This window comes from Diabrotica virgifera, chromosome 5, assembly GCF_917563875.1.
Source record: "Diabrotica virgifera virgifera chromosome 5, PGI_DIABVI_V3a".
NCBI classification, from domain to species: Eukaryota; Metazoa; Arthropoda; class Insecta; order Coleoptera; family Chrysomelidae; genus Diabrotica; species Diabrotica virgifera.
The window spans coordinates 261,883,616-261,903,937 of record NC_065447.1 but is presented as its reverse complement, the minus strand read 5'-3'; the positions used below and the strand labels follow the sequence as shown (position 1 = coordinate 261,903,937).

General features: G+C 33.9%; 1 protein-coding gene across 1 annotated transcript in view; it reads left to right on the top strand.

Moving 5' to 3' along the window:
* The first annotated feature begins 670 nt into the window (after positions 1-670).
* The window catches only part of LOC114329728 (synaptotagmin-11), a 43,758-nt gene continuing 24,106 nt past the window's right edge, over positions 671-20,322 (top strand). The window contains exons 1-2 of the mRNA XM_028278918.2: positions 671-856; positions 15,505-15,755. Coding sequence (XP_028134719.1) covers positions 817-856; positions 15,505-15,755 — 291 coding nt within the window. The 5' untranslated portion in view covers positions 671-816. The remainder of the gene's footprint in view (positions 857-15,504; positions 15,756-20,322) is intronic.

Genomic DNA, 20,322 nt, shown 5'->3' with positions numbered 1-20,322 from the left:
AAATTCAGGAAAGGAAAAATTTTCAAATCGATTTTTCTAGAAAACGGTGAGTCCTACCAACTTAAAGGAAGAGTACCTTTTAGTATTGGAATACCACACAATTTAATAATCCATTATTAAAAATGCTTAAAAGTTAAAGACAAAAGAGTTATGCGATCAAATAACCCACCCAAAACGGACGCCTATGACTGGTACTAAAAATTTACAATGAACGGAATCGATTTAACTCTGGAAGACAAATATGTGTACCAATTTTCGTTTTTCTAACTAGAAGCGTTCGGGAGGTATTAAAGAAAAACTAATTACAAGACGCCATCTTCAAAGAGCTCTAGCTCCCTTAGGACTAGGTGAAGAGACCTTTCGGACTATGTGAATTTGGTTAAATTGTCTTAAAATTATCTAAGGAATCTCCTGTCTTTGTTTGTCGGTGGAGTTTCTGGACCCCCTGTATAATAAAAATAATTGGCTGAAATAGGGGACCATAGCAAAATACCAAAATAGCAAACCAAAACTTGTTAACTAAAATTCAAATTGATATTTATATGATTAGCAATGATTGAAAATCATCAAATTTTCCAATTTATCTCGTGATCAGACAACCCTGCCACCTTCTGACCGTGCACAACCCTCTTCAGTCTGACATTTCCCACTACGCAAGCGTTCGCCGCCGTATTGATCATCCCTTACGTCTATGACTAAGAGGAAATTCTAGCTAAAGGTTTCCCTCGGTGGAAAATCGTAGAAAGCCGCGATATTAGCTTCTATTTCGTGTGTTGTTATCACATAATTCGGGCGGGCAGTGGTAAAAATTCTACCATGGCCGAAGAAGGCCCGCAAATCAAACCCGTGCAGGGTGGTAAGTACCTTTACCATATTTTCCTTGAAAAGTAGTCGATAATCTTTTAATAGATGTATCAATAACAAATTTCACCAACGGCGTATTTACATTATCTTTCATTAATGTCGTTTTTAATAATATCTAAAGCATTTCACCATCAGATAGGAACCGAAATGTATTAAGTTGGAAGATACACATACCGATGATCATAATTTCAATCTCAGATAATAGTTCTCTAAAAAATATGACGCAGTTATCAAAAATACTTAATTTTATAAATGTGTACTATCAAAAAGTAATTACTAACTTTTTCCAATAGTAATATCAGCTATCGTACGAGTATTGATTATATTATAGAAGACATTTAGTACAATGTTTTTTTAAAATTGGTCGAAGAAAAGAAACTTCAATTAAAATTTTATGTCTCGATCTATCTTTCTCTGGACCACCAAGATGACAGTTATCGGTGACCTTTCTCAAGAATATTGGTTGTTTTCTTAGCAACAGTTTCCTAAGGATTTTTACAGAATTTAAAGGGTTGTGCTGTTTTTGACCATTGCCTGATGATGTATGTCTGGGATTTGTTAATTGAAATAGATTTCTAATAATTTAAATTTATTTGTAAAGCATCTTGCGTACAATAAATGGATAACGTCCTTTAATTTGACGTTGTCAAATGCCTTCTAGAGATCCACAAACCCGTGAAGGGTGGTGAGTACATTTACCATATTTTCCTTGAAAAGTAGTCAATAATCTTCTAATAGAAGTATGTATCAACAACAATATACAATAACCGCGTATTTACATACTCTTTCGATAATATCGTTTTTAATACATCTAATGCATTTTACCATCAAATACAAACCAAAACGTATTTAGTTGGAAGATACACATACCAATGATCATAATTTCCATCCCATATAATTATTCTATGAAAAAATATTATAGTAGGAGAGCAAAGTATGCTAAATGTGCAGTCACTCGAGCGCTTTGGGGACCTATTGGGTTGTGAAGAGTAGGTCCTAAACCAAAAAAAGTTAAGTAAAGTTTTCCATTTTAGTGGGAACTTTCCATTTTTAATTCAATTTTCCATTTCCAACAATCGTTTTTTCCTATTATAGTGCCATTTATCCATAATTCGAAAAAATGTTTCGAATAAAAGTTGCTTATTTTTACGTAAAGAATCCAAATCTGGAATAAAAATTTGGGGATCTTATTTAAGATTTTAAAGTAACCCCCTTCCCATCTCCGTGGGGGTCGTGTTTGGTACCATTCGATAAATTTTTCAAAAATATTCATTAAGTGTATTTTGCAGTTTTTCGATCTAATGTTTATTATCGCGGGATTTGTATTTAAAATTTTAAATTTACCCCCACCCCTCTCGGTGGGGGCCATGGTTTGTATCATTCGATAGATTTTTGAAAAATATGGAAAACGTATTTTCTAGTTTTTCGATTTAACGTTCATTTCGCGAATTATTCGCTTTTTTTTTGTGAAACTTTTCAACTCGCCAATTTCCTTACGCCCCCTCAAATCGTCAAATTTTTGAAATATACACTCTTTTGCATGTACTTAACTTACCTTATCTTAATCTGACAATTTCGAGTATTTTTAAGGATAGATTTTTTTTCGGGCTCCCTTTAACGAACTCCCCTGTGTTAAGAGCCAATATATGGTAGAGGTACATCTGCAGGGTACCAGGTTTCTGCCCATATGATAATCTGACGCGCTCGAGTAACTGAAAAAATCCCCGCTTGGGCTACCCTACCATTATGCAGTTTTCACAAATACTTAATTTTATACTTGTGTACTATCGAAAAGTAACTACTAACTTTTTCCAATACTAATATCGGTTTCGTATGAGTATTGATTATATTATTATAGAAGACATTTAGAAGTCATTTAAATTGACTGAAGAAAAGAAACTTCAATTAAAATTTTATGTTGCGATCTGTCTCTCTCTGGACAACCAAGATGAGAGTTATCGGTGACCTTTCTCAAGAATATTGGTTGTTTTCTTAGCAACTGTTCCCTAAGGGTTTATATAGAATTTGAAGGTTTAATATATGTTTTGGACAATTATCTGATGATGACTGTCTGGGTTTTGTTAATTGAAAAGATTGTTGATAATTTGAATTTTTTCTAAAGCATTTAAGAACAATTTCGTATTTGTGTTGATTTTGAAAGGACACCGTACACATCTTATGGAAAATTTGTAATGTTACTCAAATACAATAAAATTTACATGAATAGATTCGTCTTGAAATTGCAATAATTTCATATCATTGGACAAGTCTGAATTTTGATTAATCATTGCGTAAATTGATAGAGTTTTTTTTGAATTGACAGTTCATAAATCTTTGTGCAAGTATTGAAGTATTAAGACAGAATCTTACAGTTGGTTATTTTCGAGTGATCTAATCGCAGCGTTGTATCTTTCTGCGTTTTCTTGATTACCAGCCCGTTCATAAGTCCTCTTCTACTTCTAGAGATTGGATATATTGTATCTAACAAAGTAAGTTATCAATCGAAGTAGCACAGAAAACGACAATAAATTAATATCGTTCCCATACCACCAGATTGACAACTGGTGGAATACTTTCTTTGGTTACACCTCCTGAGATTTTCAATAATTATAAATCATACAGGATGCCGAGGAAATTAAGATGAGAGAATTTTAAATAATTCACAACCCATCTACTCAGCGCGGTAAAAATTCCAACAAGAAAGGTTCCTTAGTACTTAACAAAAGAGTAACTGAATTAAAATGTATAAACATTTTCAATTTCTTTGCAAGATTTAACCAGAGTATTATGCAGCTACTGCATTTTCGTGTTGCAAAGAAATTGAAAATGTTTATACATTTTAATTCATTTACTCTTTTATTGAGTACTAAGGAATCTTTCTTGTTGGAACTTTTTACCACGCTGAATAGATGGATTATAAATGGTACACATTTTTATTGGATTATAAATTATTTAAAATTCTCTCATCTTAATTTCCTCGGCATCCTGTATGATTTATAATTTTTGAAAATCTCGAGAGATTGTAACCAAAGAAAGTATTCCATCTGCTGTCAATCTGGTGGTATGGGAACGATATTTATTGTGGTTTTCTGTGCTACTTCGATTGATAACTTACTTTTTTTTTCGGTAGATGGCTCTAGTTCATCCGTGACATTTCGTTCTTTGCAATTCGGAAAGGCCCAAAGTGTTATACCTGGAGAAATCGGAGAGAAGAGGATATGGGACTAGGGCTTCCAATCCCGCAGCCTGACTTCAGTCTCGGTATTTGCGGGACTACGAATTTTCAATCCCGCGGGATCTCGGTATTTGCGGGATCCCGCATATTGAAAATAGTAATATTTATATAAGGCAAATAAAACAATAAATTAATCAACTAACTCCACATTTATTTAAGTATTACTATTAGTATGAGATCAAAATTGTTTTTTTTTCACAACCAACAGTAACAAATACTGAAAAAATAAAAAATCTATCTTCTTCAAAAAATACACCAACAAAATTTTAAAAATAAACCAAAAAAACCCATTTTCAACTGAAAATTAATATAGTTTACTAATTTAGTTGCTATATTACTTAGCTATAAGTTACTATTATTTAGCTAAAGCTTTCAATTGAAAATGTTTGCAAAGAAAACACAACATATTGGATGGTATGAATAAAAACGGAGGATAAACTCCGAGTATGTTGTCATGAGTATGAGCATAAAGTATAAGTTTATACTAAATTTCATATGAATAAAAATATGTTGATGTGATGAGTTTCTACTCACCGTACATAAGAGTAGATACTACCGCATGGAGTATGTACTCCAAAATTTGGAGTATAAACTACATCCTCATTTTTATTCATACGAGCCAATATCTAAATCTAAACTGCCATCTGCCAAACTTATGCGTATTTTAGACACAATATAGCCAGCAGCAGAAAATGCCCTTTCGGCTTCCATACGTCGACGGTATTCCTTTTTAGGCTTTATATGTAAATGTAAGATATTTTCCCATTGACTCCCCAGATTCACAGAGTCATTTCTATTTTAATAATGGACTCAAGTGTATTAGCTCGAGATAGCGACGGGCAAAGTAAATATATTACATGCTGACGATATAGTTAACTCTAACTCCTGTTGCAATGTAAGATTAAGATCGGAACCCGATGATGGAACCTCTACATTGTTTCTCACGTATTTCTTACTTGATCAGCCTCTTCGTTATCATTGCTCTCAGAAGAAATTTAAAAGGCTGAAGTTCATTCCCGTTACAAAATCATTAATTTCTTTTCGAAGTGAACTTTTCGGTGGGGAGATGAAACGTTTCATCGTCACACGACGCTTGGTAACTACGAGGCTTTTGGGGATAAATCAGTAGTGCAGTCACATTTCTACGTCGTTGTAAAATACGGCGCAAAGACAGTTTATTGATAATTTTGAGCGTAGCTACAGCAGTAATGTACGTTTTTTTCAGTCCCGCAAATCCCGCGGATCCCGCATCACGCGGGATTGGAAAATGACGCGGGATCCCGCAATACCGAGATCTCGGTATTGCGGGATTGGAAGCCCTATATGGGACTACTGATGAGGAGGAAAAACCTCCGAAACAGGTATAGACTCTTTCTGCACTCTCCGATTTAAACAGAGTATTATGCAGTTGCTGCATTTTTGTGTTGCAAAGAAATTGAAAATGTTTATACATATTGTATCTAGTTTCTCTTCTGCTGTGGGGGAGAACGTGTGTGTTTAGTGCGGTGTTAGTAAGATTATAGTGTGTGTACTTGGTTGCATTGGTTATGGCCAAATGGTATAGAGGACTGTTAGATACCAGAAAGGGTCACGTTCAAATCAAGCCACAGTCATTTCTTCAAGAACTTCTGAAATTCTTCGTATTGGAAAAACCTGCAATACTTATATTCATTCTACTCATTCCCTGTATACAGGGTGTTTATAGTGTATACTATATACAGGGTGTAACAAAAATAAGGTCGTAAATTAAATCACATATTCTGGGACCAAAAATAGTTCGAATGAACCTAACTTACCTTAGTACAAATAATCGAAAACTATTAGAGATTTTTTATTGAAAATACAGATGTGGCATTCTTATGACAGGAACATCTTAAAGAAAAATTATAGTGAAATTTGTGCACCCCATAAAAATTTTATGGGGGTTTTGTTCCCTTAACCCCCCTCCCCCAAACTTTTGTGTACATTCCAATTAAATTATTATTGTGGTACCATTAGTTAAATTCAATATTTTTAAAACTTCTTTGGCTCTTAGTATTTTTTAGATAAGGCAGTTTTTATCGAGTTGCGGCTTCTTTTTTAATATGTTTACATAAAATTTTTATGAGGTTTTGTTCCTTTAAACCCCCTAAATGTTTGTGTACGTTTCAATTAAAGTATTACTGCGATACCATTAGTTAAACACAGTGTTTTTAAAACTTTTTTGCCTCTTGTATTTTTTCGATATGGCATCTTTTATAGAGATATGGCTTCTTTTTTAATATGGTTCAAAATATCCCTAAAAATGTAAATCATAAATAAATTTTCATATTATTACCAACTCCAAGTCTCCATAATCGTACTTAACCATATACAAATATGTGGTGGATTTGACAAATATTCAAAATATCTCGATAAAAACTCGACTTTTCGAAAAAGTACTAAGGCAAAAAAGTTTTTAAAACATTGTGTTTAACTAATGATACTACAATAATAATTAAATTGGAACGTAAACAAAAGTTTGGGGGGGGGGGGATTGAAAGGAACCAAACCCCCCTAAAATTTTCATGGGATGTCTAAATTTCCCTATAATTTTTTCTTAAGATACTACTGTCATAATAATGCCACATGTTCATTTTAAATAAAATATCTCTAATAGTTTTTCGATATAGGTACTGGAAAAAATCGATTTTTATTTTGTAACTTCAAAGGGCTGTAACTTTTTTAATGTGCACATTTGTACTAGGGTAAGTTAGGTTCAGTGGAACTATTTTTGGTCCCAGAATATGTGATTTAATTTATGACCTGTATTTTTATTACACCCTGTATATTTTCGTTGCCGATATCGATAGTTTCCAAATTGTATTTTATTACAGCCCAGCTATAAAATACCAGTTTTAGAAGAGCACTATATCCTTCATAAAAGTCGTCCCGTTAGATTCAGTTACAGGTGAAGCTCTTCGATCTATGATAAATTAAATTTTCTGGCGCCAGTATTCCCGCTTTCCTTATTCCGCAGCGGTTAACGTGACCTGACACTGGCCCTATACAAGGCACGATAAAATACACGGGGATTTCCTCCGTTTTAACAATAATTTTTTGAGACAGAAAGCTTAAACCCAGCGTGGCATAGAGCGAGCGGTATAGATCAGATTAGGAATGCAATGTTTCTGTCAGTTAAATTGGAAATAAAACTAGGGATAACAGCTGCTAACCTAACACACGTAATAAAAGAATATACAAATACTGGGGAAATTAAGTATATACAAAGATCGGATACAAGATAGTTACCAACTTCAAAACAACAAAAGGACTGCTACAGGGATACCCAACGTCACCAACTCTATTTAATATATCTTTAGAACACGCACTAACAGCTTGGAAGACAAAAAGTAGGGGTATGGGAATATCGATAAGGGGCCATTTTCTCTATATGAGTTACATCGTAAGAGAGTTAAAAGGGAATTGCAGAAAGGTGGGTCTGGAAAGAAATATGAAGAAAATGGAATACTAAGCAATATATGAAGAAGGCATCAAAAGTTTGAAAATAGAAGAACACGTAGAAATAAAAGGAACGAACAAAGTTATATATTTGGATTTCATAATACCGAAAAAAGCAACAACATCAGAAGAAGTAAAAACAGATTGGGACAAATAAGATATTATTAGATATTATTAGAGTGTCAGGCACCTACAATGATACAAACTAACTGACATCCCTTAGTCCTTTGACTGGAAACAATACAATCTAAAAATTGATTCCTATTAGTCTTTTTCCTTACTTCGACCTTTGCCCTCAGCTCAAAACACCTAAGAGCAAGGACCTTTACAATCGTACAAGTGCATACACAGAGTCATTAACACTTTAGCTGCATTTACGAACAGTGCCATCCGAACGTTGTCTTTCTCATAACTAATACATCTATCTTTGTTTCACATCACACATCTGCCTTCAAGATCCATTCCGATACACTGTGTTTTGACCTACGAAGCATGTCCGCCTACCCAGTCCTTTAGCTAGTATCCTACTAGCATAATCTGGACGTGTAAACATGTTACTAATGAACTTACAAATCAACCCTTGTAACGGCATGTAAGTAGATCAAAATTTAAAATATAAGTTTAATGTAACAAATAGTCATAAAACTCATGCATCCGTGTGCGTGTGCGTGCTTATGAGTACTTGTTTGCTCATGTATGTGCATACGTATGTATTTGTTTGTTGTTCTAAAATGTCAACATTTACATACATACTTTTCAAAATTTTGGCGTTCTATTAGCATTTTGATACAACCAAACACTGTTCCAACTCTGGCTTTCTTTAATTGTAGCATTTAATCACTTGTAACGCTGACCTGAAGATGATCTGTATATTGTAGAGAGCGAAACCGGTCGTCGAAGTAAATTAAATGATTGTGAGTACATCTGTGTTTCTTAACTTCATTTAAGATGAACTCACACACGCAACCCATTCAACATTTACATAAGATATTGTTTAAGACAACTCCATAGTTTAATCTGGAATAAAAATATCAAAGAAAAAACAAAAAAATAAAATCCAAACAATAGCATAAAGTATCATGACATATGCAACAGAAATTTGGATCATAAACAAAAAAATCCAAAGGCGCATTCTGACGAATAAAATGGAATTCTGGAGTTGCTGTGCCCTGAGCAGAAGAAACAAGATATCCAACGAAGAGATAAGGACGAGAGTGAAAGTGGAAACAGATGCCCTGCAGTGTATAGATGCAGGAAGACTAAAATGGTACTACCATGTACGTAGAGCAGAAAATACATGGATAAATAAGGTTGCAGAATGGAACCCAAGAGGAACAAGAAGAAGAGGACGAACGTGAAGATTATGGAAAGATGAAACGACGAAGCCTGTCAAAGAAACGATTGTATGACGGAAACTGGGAATATCGTGAAAAATGGAAAGAAGCGGAACAGACGAGAGAAATTTAAAAAGCAAGAAACCGCAGGGAATAAAATATAAATCTGCTGTAAAGCAAAACTTCAAATAAGAAAACAAACAAAGTTTTGTAAGGCCTGTGGTTACATATAAAATGAAAAAACAAGGTAGTCTTCTGAAATTCGATCGAACATATATAGAAACTACAGCAGGGAAAGATATAGAGAAAAATAAGTAAATACCAACATTACGAGGCGAATTAAAATCAATGAAAAATACTTAGGGAGTGTCGACTATTGATATTACAAACATCTTCTTCTTCTTCTTCTTCTTCTTCTTCTTCTTCATCGCGCGACTAGGATTATTCCTGTTTGTCTGCCTCTTATTCTGTTTAAGTTGTTGTTGACTGTACATTGTCTTTCCACCTTTTCGGCGGCCTTCCAACGGGTCTTCTGCTATACGGCTTGTTGTTTTACAGATGTTCGCTAGTCTATCTGGTTCCATCCGGTTTACATGTTCGTTCCAGTTTTTCTTTCTTGTTTTTATCCACCTGTTAATATTTTGAATTTTGCATCGTTCTCGTATACTTCTGTTGTGTTGTCTGTCTCTTAATGATATGCCCGCTATTGATCTTAATACTTTCATTTCGATATTGTTGATTTGTTGTTTCGTCTTTCTTGTATCGGTCCTTGTCTCCGCTGCATATGTTAGGATAGGTCTTACTGACGTCTTGTATACTTTTATTTTGCTTTCCGTGGTCAGATATTTGTTTCTCCATATGGTTTCTCGGAGGCAACCACTTACTCTTGCCGGTTTTGTTGCTTGTGTTGTGGTCTCTGATCTTATATCCCTGTCACTAGTGATCTCTACTACTAGGTACTTGAATTTCATTACTTGTTCTACAATTTTGTCGTCTATTTCTAACTTGCATCTACGCTGCTCTTTACTTATCACTATACATTTAGTTTTTTCTACTGATATTCTCATATTAAGTTTATTTGCTGTGATATTGAAAGTGTGGAGCTGCCTTTGTAGGTCATCCTCGTTATTAGCAATTAGTACTGCATCATCGGCATAGCATAGTATCGTGATTTTATGCGCTCCCATGTGGTATCCATGTCGTTTTCTTACTTCGTGAATTATTTGATTCATCACCATATTGAATAACAACGGGCTGAGCGAGTCTCCATGGCGGACTCCTCCTTTTAGTTCTATTGCATTCTGTTTCTCCTGTTGACATTATAATTTTGGTCTTGTTGTTCTTGTTAATTTCATTAATTAGCCTTATTATCTGGTGGTCTATTTGTTCAGCTTGTAATAAATTTAAGATATCATTTCGCCTCACCCTGTCAAAAGCACTTTTTATTACAAATATAAGAACCAAAAGTTTGGTTTTAGGAATGAGAAAAATAAGGATTTCGTGTTTTTATCGTGGAGAAAAGAAAGAATTTAACATTGAAAAAAAATAGCCTCAGTTACAGATTTAAAATAAAAATAATAGCAGTTGTTTTTGCATTGTAAAAGAGAGGAACAATTGTTCGCAAGGAAAAGTAAGTGCTCTTGTGGGTGAACAGTCTTCCCAAATTGTAAGTAATTAGTCAATAAATTTTTCGGTAAATTAAGAGAGGAGAGTAAGGAACAAGAAAATATACTTCTACTATATGTAGGAACTACTATAAATACTTCTAACTTAGAATATCCTCTATATTTTATATAAAAAATTCCGTACAAAATCCTTTATATCGGCGACAATATCAATATGAGCGCTTTGTACCTTCAACATACGATAAAAACTACATACAATTTTAAACGGCTTGGGGTATTGACCCGAGCTTCATGAATAGAATGGACTACGCTTTTTAGAAATCAATAGTTTAAAATTTTACTCTACGTTTATTTTCATAATATCGCAGGAGATTTATGGGTTTTTTAATTTAAGAAATATCCTTTTTTCTTTTCCAAAATTGCCGCGTTTTGTTACCATACAAGTGATACATTTAAATGAAAATTGGATAAAAATTAGCATGGTGATATTGATGTTCTCTGAAGTAAAAGATTCGCCAAAGAAAAATAAATCCCCAGGAATTGACACAATACCAGGAGACATGATTACATATTCTATATGAGTCACTGTTTTGAATTCCAGAAAGTGACCGTTTGAATAGTGTATCTCAATTTATATTCCACTGCACAAATAATGGCACTATCAAATGTAAAACCTACCGAGCATCATCACTTATAACACATGAAAGTAACATATTATTGCATATCATCAAAGATTAAAAATTTACAGACATTATCAAATAATATCGCAGCAACCACTATCTGGGGTTGCAAAGGAAAAAGGACATGAGCAAATCCTGAACCTGAGACAACCCATTTCTTAGATCAATTTAGATCAAAAATAATCAAACTAGATAAAACTTTGGTTCATCTTAATCGAGATGGAGGCACTGATACATCTGGTGTTACTTATGTACATATACACTCTGCACCAGTCCATTATGACAACAATACGATTAAGTAAGAAAGTTCAGTTCAGCCAGCTCAGAGCAGAGAGATGGGATAGATAAGGAAGCATATTATTATCAACTAACTTATTAAATATCCATGCCCAACATGTCATGAGGATGACTTTAAAAGAATGGGTGGGTGGAGTAACGGTGGCTGGTATAAAAATCTCCAATTTGAGATTTGCTGATGACACCACACTTATAAATATGATACAATATAAATAAATGATTCGGTTTTGTTTATTCCAATTGACGGTTTTAAGACGGAGCTTGGGCAGAGTAAAGTAAACATTTGAATGTTTATTTTATTCTAGAGACACTAACGTATTTTTTCTTCGAAGATTTTGAGATGTTTATAAAAAACATTCGTTCGAATAATAAATGTAAGACTCATAATTATAATCTTATACAGGATGAAATTTGAAATATGTGATATATATCAAAGTTTTAAAGGCTTGTGGATCGTTACAACTTAAACCATTGGGAATAACTAGGACAAACATGTAATCTTCTTAAAGTGCCCTCTCCTCAATTGAGGTTGGCTACTACAATTGCAAACGCTTCTCTGTCTTCAGCTGTTCTTACGAGCTGTTCAAAATTTAGCCTCTCCATTGTCGGATGTTTCTTACACATGATAGTCTTTTCCTTCCTAATCCACTATTTCTTTCGATCTTTCCTTTCACTACTAGTTGAGCATATTGGTATACATATATTGGTACTTTCTCAGTATGTGGCCTAGGTCTCACATATTATTTCTCAGTATGTGGCCTAGGTGTGATTTTACAACTTTCACTGTGTTGAAAAGTTCTCTTTCTTTGCCTATTCTATGCAGCCCTTCTTAATTTGAGGTATGCAATGTCCATGAAATTTTGAGGAATCTCTGGTAGGTTCACATTTCAAAAATTTATTTACGGTTGATGTTTTAAGGGTCCATGTCTCAACTGCATAGAAAAGAGTCGACCAGACGTAGCATTTTGATAAGCGTAGTCGAATTTCGAGTTTTACTCGAGAATCACAAAGCAGTTTTTTGATCCTTTCGAAATATTTTCTGGCCTGTTCTATTCTCGATCTTATTTCTAGATCAGGATTTAGGCTGCTATTTATCTTTATCCCAGACAAGGAGGGTATTGAGCCCCCTACTGTTTATCTGTGTAATAGACGAAGTAATTAAAAAATGCTGGCCAAAAACAAAAAAATGTACCATAGGATACAGAAACCTACAACAAATAAAAATCGAAGCCTGTGTATTTGCAGATGATATTGTTATTGTGGCAAGAACTGAAAGAGCTCTGGAGGAGAACATAAGAATCTAGGAGGCAGAATTAAAAAATTGCAATCTAATAATTAATATGGAAAAAACAAAAGTAATGGCAATATCCAAGAAAGATGTTAACTTAAATATTGAAATCCAAGGCAAAGAAATAGAACAGGTAGATACATTTAAATACCTTGGAATAATTTTAAATAAGAAGGGGACACAAGAAGACGAAAATTGAAATAGGATAAAAGCAGCCACAAGAACATATCATTCGCTGTATAAAAACTTCTTAAATAAAAAAGAAATAACTAGGAAAACCAAAATGATAATATTTAAAACAATTTACGTACCTATCACTACATATATGTAGCAGAGAATTGGGTATTGAACGACAAACAAGAAAAGAGATTGCAAGCAGCGGAAATGAGGTATTTAAGAAAAGTCGCGGGAGCTAGGAGAATCGATAAAAGACGTAGCAAAGATATTAGAAGAGAATTAAAAGTAAAACCATTAACGGAAAAAATTCATGAAAAGAAATTAAAATGGACTGGGCACTTATTTAGAATGAACGACGGCAGACAGGTTAAAATGACATGGGAAGCGAGGCCGATAGGGAAAAATAGGAGAGGCCGACCATACCGTGGACCAAGGAAAACGTGGAATACAAGGGTGATGGAAATATTGCAGAATAGAGGAAAATCGTGGCAGGAAGCCAAAGAATTAGCTAGGGACCGAAAAAAGTGGCGTAAGTTCGCAGAGAATAACGAGTAAAGAAGACACCTCGACACCTTACGGTATAAGAGGATCATCGATTATGTATGTATGTATGTTATCCAACATCCCAAGTACTTAAATCTATCGACTTATTTAAAATGTGCCCGTTTATTGTCCAAAGTTGAGGTACTTTTTGGGTTTTTCGGATAAATATTACTTTGGTTTTCTTAATGTAGGTACATTTTCATACCAAATTGCTCACAGGTCAAGTTGGTCTTGTCGATCAGTCGTTGTAGACCCAAGTCGGAATCCGCAATCAGCACCGTATCAGCGGCTTATCTGATGCTGATGATATTTACGCTATTCACCTTGACTCCATCCTTAAAATCCTCCAGTGCTTATTTAAATAGAAACTCATGGTAACGATTAAACAGCAGGAGTGGCAGAACACATCCTTGTCTAAATCCTCTCCTAGTTTCTACTACTGACGATGTGGAATCTTCGATCCTAACTCTGTCGTTTTGGTTCCAGTAGAAGTTTTTAATAATTTGATGTCTTTCCCATCTAATCCGACTTTTTGCAATCGTTCTAATAGTAGGTCGTATCTGACGCTATAAAATGCTTTGTCAAAGTCTATAGAGCATATAAATCTGTCGGTCGCAGCATTTCTGGACCAGAACTAGTAAACTAAAGAGGACTTCTCTCGTTCCCATGTAATACACTCTGGGCCAAAATTAACCGCCTACCTTAAAAATGGGTCATTTTTGATGTCTCCTATTTTCTAAACCTATTGTCCGATTTAAGTGATTTTTTTAATATGTAGACTTTCATTGTATACCGGGTGTATGAATCAAACTCCGTTTTTTCTCAAAGTTCGCATCATCCTGTGGAATATTCTAGGTAATGTAAAATACTGAAATTAAAACCAAACTATAGCCTCACGTTTTCTCAACATTTTGCTTTTCGATTCATTTGATTATCTTGGATACTAAAAAGTTAGCTACTTTAACAACTAGCCATGTTTTTAATCAATACAGGGTGTTTTTAAATAAGTATGGCAAACTTTAAGGAGTAATTCTGCATGAAAAATAATGACAGTTTGCTTTATAAACGTATGTCCGCAAATGCTTCGTTTCCGATATAGAGGGTGTTGAAATTTTTCTTACAAACTAACGATTTATTTATTGTTTTAAAACCGGTTGAGATATGCAAATGAAATTTGGTAGATTTTAAGACGTAGTTATTGCACATTTTTTGACATACAGTTGAGAATTTAATATTCATCATTGGCGCGCATACTGGTAATAAGTTGGCTCATATTACCCGTATGCGCTCCAATGGTGAATATTAAATTCTTAATTTTATGTCAAAAAATGTGCAATAACTACGTCTTAAAACACACCAAATTTCATTTGCATATCTCAACCGGTTTTAAATCAATAAATAAATCGTCAGTTTGTAAGAAAAATTTCAACCCTTTCTATATCGGAAACGAATCATTTGCGGATATACGTTTATAAAGCAAACTGTCATTATTTTTCATGCAGAATTACTCCTTAAAGTTTGCCATACTTATTTAAAAACACCATGGATTGACGAAAAACATGGATAGTTGTTAAAGTACAGAATGTTGAGAAACCATGAGGCTATAGTTAGGTTTTAATTTCAGTATTTTACAAATGCTAGAATATTCCACATGATGATGCGAACTTTGAGAAAAAAAAACCGTTTGATTCGTACACCCGGAATACAATGAAAATTTACCTGTTTAGCAACAATGTTATTACATCGTTATTGTTAAAGAATAAGGCTATAATAACACGTAAAAAAAAACCACTTAAATCGGACAATTGGTTTAGGAAATATGCAACATCAAAAATGACCCATTTTTAAGGTGGGCGGTTAATTTTGGCCCAGAGTGTAGATTATGGTCAATACAAAATGTATGTTAATCGTAGCATCAGATTCAATGTTTTAATTATAAAAAAAGTAGTTTCGTAATGATAAACAATTGTCCTTGTTACAGTTGCCTACACAACCATCATCGGACTATGCCTTGGAGGTCTCGTTTTCGGACTAATGATGCTGGCTGTTACGTGGTACTGTTACAAACGAAGAGTGCAGAATTCGGGTAAACGCCATGGACCAGACCAACCCTTAGCTTTCCATACCCACAGAAGACCTACGGCTGTTAAGAGTCCAGCTGGATCTGCTGGTGGAACGCACTATTTGAAGAAGAGTCCCAGTCCAACCGGACCATCGAAGACACCACCTGGAGTAAGTTAAACTTATTGTACATATTATTATGTTCTATATAAGTAGATAAATTGGAATATGATAAATTTAACATTTTATCACACAAAAATTTTTTTCGTCTTGCTATGTTGATTACTGCCGACTTCAAAAGAGTCCTTATCTCTATACACGATTTTTTACAATAACTTGCCAAATTACTTGCTAATCCTTGCTAGGAATAAAAGTACTACAGATGTACTCTATGATGAGGAAATCTTTAATCTGTCTTAAATGTTTTGAAGAATTTCATTGCTCATGTCGTTCTTGTGAGTAACAGTGGCACTCAGATACTGGAATTTTTGCACACCTTCAAAATTGAATGTGTCCATAGTAGTTCAGGGTAATAAGGTTTTTTCTATGATACTTGAACAGCCAGGGTACTGAAGCGTTTTTTCGACAGGTAATACCTATAAGAGCAAATTGTAACTATTTCCTGCGTAGGATCTGGCGGCCATTGTTATTTATAAACAATTAAGTGTCAAAAAATGGCATTTTTCATTTTTTTTTTCAAAACAATGGAAAACAGGGAAACTTATGGTTTTTTTAGTACAAATATCTTCGATATTATGGAAAAAGTTTTAAAATGACGTATTACAAAGTATGATACATATACTCATTTATTGTTAATATAATGGCGAAAAAAGGTCGAAATTGCAAAAAAAATATTTTCTCAATAACTGTTGTAAAAAATTAGTGTACAGCTTTGAAACTTTTGTCAAATAAGGGTTCTTTAGTGTTTAATATGTGATAAAAATTTCAAAGCGATTCATTCAATTGTTTAAATTTTATTCAAATTGTTTATCCCAGAGAGCATTTTTTTTGCAATAACATAAGTCAAAAGAAAATGACGTTAGAACCATTCCACAGGTGTCAAATGAAAGAGAATGAGTTATATTTTCAACTTGGTTTAAAAAAAGTGAATAAAAAATGCATTTATTAGTAATAAATAATTATGCAAAAGTATCGTAAATCTTTCCTTATAAACTTTTTATTTTGTTATGTAAGAAATTATACATATTTATTACAATTTTTTATCAATTATGATATAGATAACATTACTTGGTAGTTGTGCACTTAAAACAGGGCAAAAAAGTTATTTTTTTTTGGAAAAAGTTATTCAAAAAGTTTTTAAAGAAAAATTGACGATACACTTGCATTATTATTTATTACTAATAAATGCATTTTTTATTCACTTTTTTAAAACATGTTGAAAATGTAGCTCATGCTCTTTCATTTAACACCTGTGGAATGGTTCTAAGGTCATTTTTTTTACTTACGTTATTGCAAAAAAATGTTCTCTGGGAAAAACAATTTGAATAAAATTTAAACAATTGAATGAATCGCTTTGAAATTTTTATCACATATTAAGCACCAAAGAACCCTCATTTTACAAAAATTTCAAAGCTCTACACTAATTTTTACAACAGTTATTGAGAAAATATTTTTTTTTTGCAATTTCGACCTTTTTTTTGTACTAAAAAAATCATAAGTTTCACTGTTTTCCGTTGATTTGAAAAAAAAAGGGAAAATGCCATTTTTTGATAGTTAATTGTTTATAAATAAGAATGGCCGCCAGATGCTACGCAGGCAATAGTTATAATTTGTTCCTATAGGTATTACCTGTCGAAAAAACGCTTCATACCCTGGCTGCTGAAGTGTCACGAACAGGGTATATTTTTCTCTTATTACCCTGGCCTATAGTTATATATTATTCTGTTCTGTATCTACTTACTCTATGGTTAATGTCTATAAATTTAGGCTGTTTTTCATTGACGTCTTATTATTCTTCACGTGTCAAGTCAAAATGTCCGACGTTGGCAATCACCATGGCGAAGACTTCTCGATCTTCTCAGGCTTAAAGGAGCCTGCTTTCTTCTTACACTTTTCAGATCTTCTAATTGCCTTCAAGAATTAGCTGTAGTATTTTACATCGATTTCCCCTTAGCATGTGTCCCAGATAAGACGTTTGCCAGTGTTTAACAGTCTTTAGTAATTCTTTGTATTTTTTGGCTCTACTTTGTACTTCCTTGTTAGTTCTCTTTGTCATTCAAGGTATCTTCAACATTCGTCTATATATCCACATTTCTAATGCCTTAATTCGGTTAATGCTTATGCTTTTAAGGGTCCATCCTTTCACTCCATCTAAGAGTATCAAATATAGCACTTAATCATCCTTTGCCTTAGTCATATGGTTATTGCAAAGAAATGTTAGAAAAGTGGTTTTAGTCATTGGTTATGACGGTCCCTAAATACGTAATTTTGTGAACTTCTTTAGCTTAGGTAATTGCAACTCTGTGAGTATATTTTAATGCCCATTTCGCTCCATTTATCTTTAGACCAAATTTCTCGCCTTATTTTCTGTTTTAATACACACTTTCTACAGTACCTTTTACAGTGACCATTTTGTTTGCGTATGCCAGAATCATTCGGAGTCTGGAACTACTTTCAGCTTTATATTAGCTTCTCTGATAGTCATTTTACCTTATGGTGAAGTTTAGGGGACTTGTCTTAAACCACTGGTAATATATACCGTTTCTGTGGTATGTTTCACTAGTCTGACGTTGGAGATTGATTCTCGATACATATTATTAAGTATGTCGGTTCAAATAATAATTCATGTTTTAGCTAGTGGAACAAGTAGCAAGTCGATTCGGGACTGTAAGAAAGAGAAGAAATCCATAGTTTACTAATCAGTAATCAATTATGGATAGATCTTGATTTCCTTTCATTACCTCAATTAAGATACTCTAAGACTTTCTAATTACCTTGAAACGATTTCTCCCACAGACATATTGATTTTTGTTAAAAAAATTGTAGAAATTAATAAGATTGTGGTGCGATCAATGGAAAATAAAATTCTGTTCTCGTCATAATTAGATCAATAAATACACTTAGTCGGTAATAAAAAGTAAATTTCCATTCGTTGAAGACACTTACTCCAACACCAATAAACCGGAACTTTTGTCCTACATAATGAATTAATTGTTTTGGCTTTCAATAGAATCAACAACCTTTAATAAAGCCAACAATCTATCATATTGTCATCTCGAAACAATTCATCATCGGTTTCCTTTTCCTCCAGAAATTCCACCCCTAATGGCTATTCTAAAATCCCTGCTTTTTGTACCGCTGCCAAGCATACTAATGCTTCAAGTAGAATGTGAAATCAGTTGAGATGTATGTTATTTTGGGTGGAAGCCAGTGTGGCACATGCAAAATAACATTTTCGTGGATTTATGGAGAATGCGGGGTGAATGAAAGAAGCTTAAAAAAATTTTGTTCGGAAAAAGTTTCGTTTTTGCATCATTGATAAAGTATCTAATTAGTAGATCCATAGAGAAAAATTGCAATTAGAATCTTTTCTTCTTCTGCTTTATTCAAGAGACTAGTCAAACCCAATAGCGCCAAGAAACAGCATAATGGAGCATAAAAGAGCATATGGAGAACAAATTAAAAATGTTGAAAAATATATGTAAATATCTAGGTACAATAGTTAATGAAAATAATGAATACACAGAACAGATTAAAACAAGAATAGGACCGACAAGGAATACTTTCAACAAACTGAAAAAAGTGCTCATATAAAAAAGTAATAAAATATTAAAGATAAGACTTCTGAGATGCTACGTGCTCTCCGTATTATTTTATGGCTTGGAAGCTTGGACATTAAAGAAAATATGTTTCAAAAATGAATAACCATTTTCAATTTCGTTGCAAAACGAAAATACAGCCGCATCATATTCTAGTCCAATCAAAGAGTGCAGCAAACACCTCTACCGGTTTCGAAACTTATTAGTCTCTTATCAGGAGCCACATATGCTGCTCTCTCTGATCCAATCAAAACAAACCCCGGCGTGTAGTCACCGATTGCAACGAACGAAATGGCATAGGTGCCATAGCGGCAACTGCTAGCAAAAGACTAAGTTTTCAATCTAATGGCATACAAAACAACATAATGTTGCTCTACATTCCACCAGACTGAAAACAATGGGAACCTTCTCTGGTTACACCTCCGAGGCTTCTACAATTTGCAAGCCATAACGGATGCTGAGACTAAGGAAGATAGGGGAATTTTACAATTTATAATTCATGTCCCATCTGCTCAGCGCGGTAAAGTTCCAACGAGAATGGTTCCCTTCATACTCCAATAAGAATAAACAGATAAATAAAAAATGAATAACCATTTTCAATTTCGTTGCAAAACGAAAATACAGCCGCATCATATTCTAGTCCAATCAGAGAGTGCAGCAGTTTGCTAGCAGTTGCCGCTAGGGCATCTATGCCATTTCGTTCGTTGCAATCCGTGACTACACGCCGCCGGGGTTTGTTTTGGTTGGATTAAAGAGAGCAGCATATGTGCCTCCTGATGAGAGACTAATAAGTTTCGAAACCGCTAGAGGTGCTTGCTACACTCTCTGATTGGACTAGAATATGGTTCGGCTGTGTTTTCGTTTTGCAACGAAATTGAAAATGGTTATTCATTTTTGATTTACCTGTTTACTCTTATTGGAGTATGAAGGGAACCATTCTCGTTGAACCTTTACCGCGC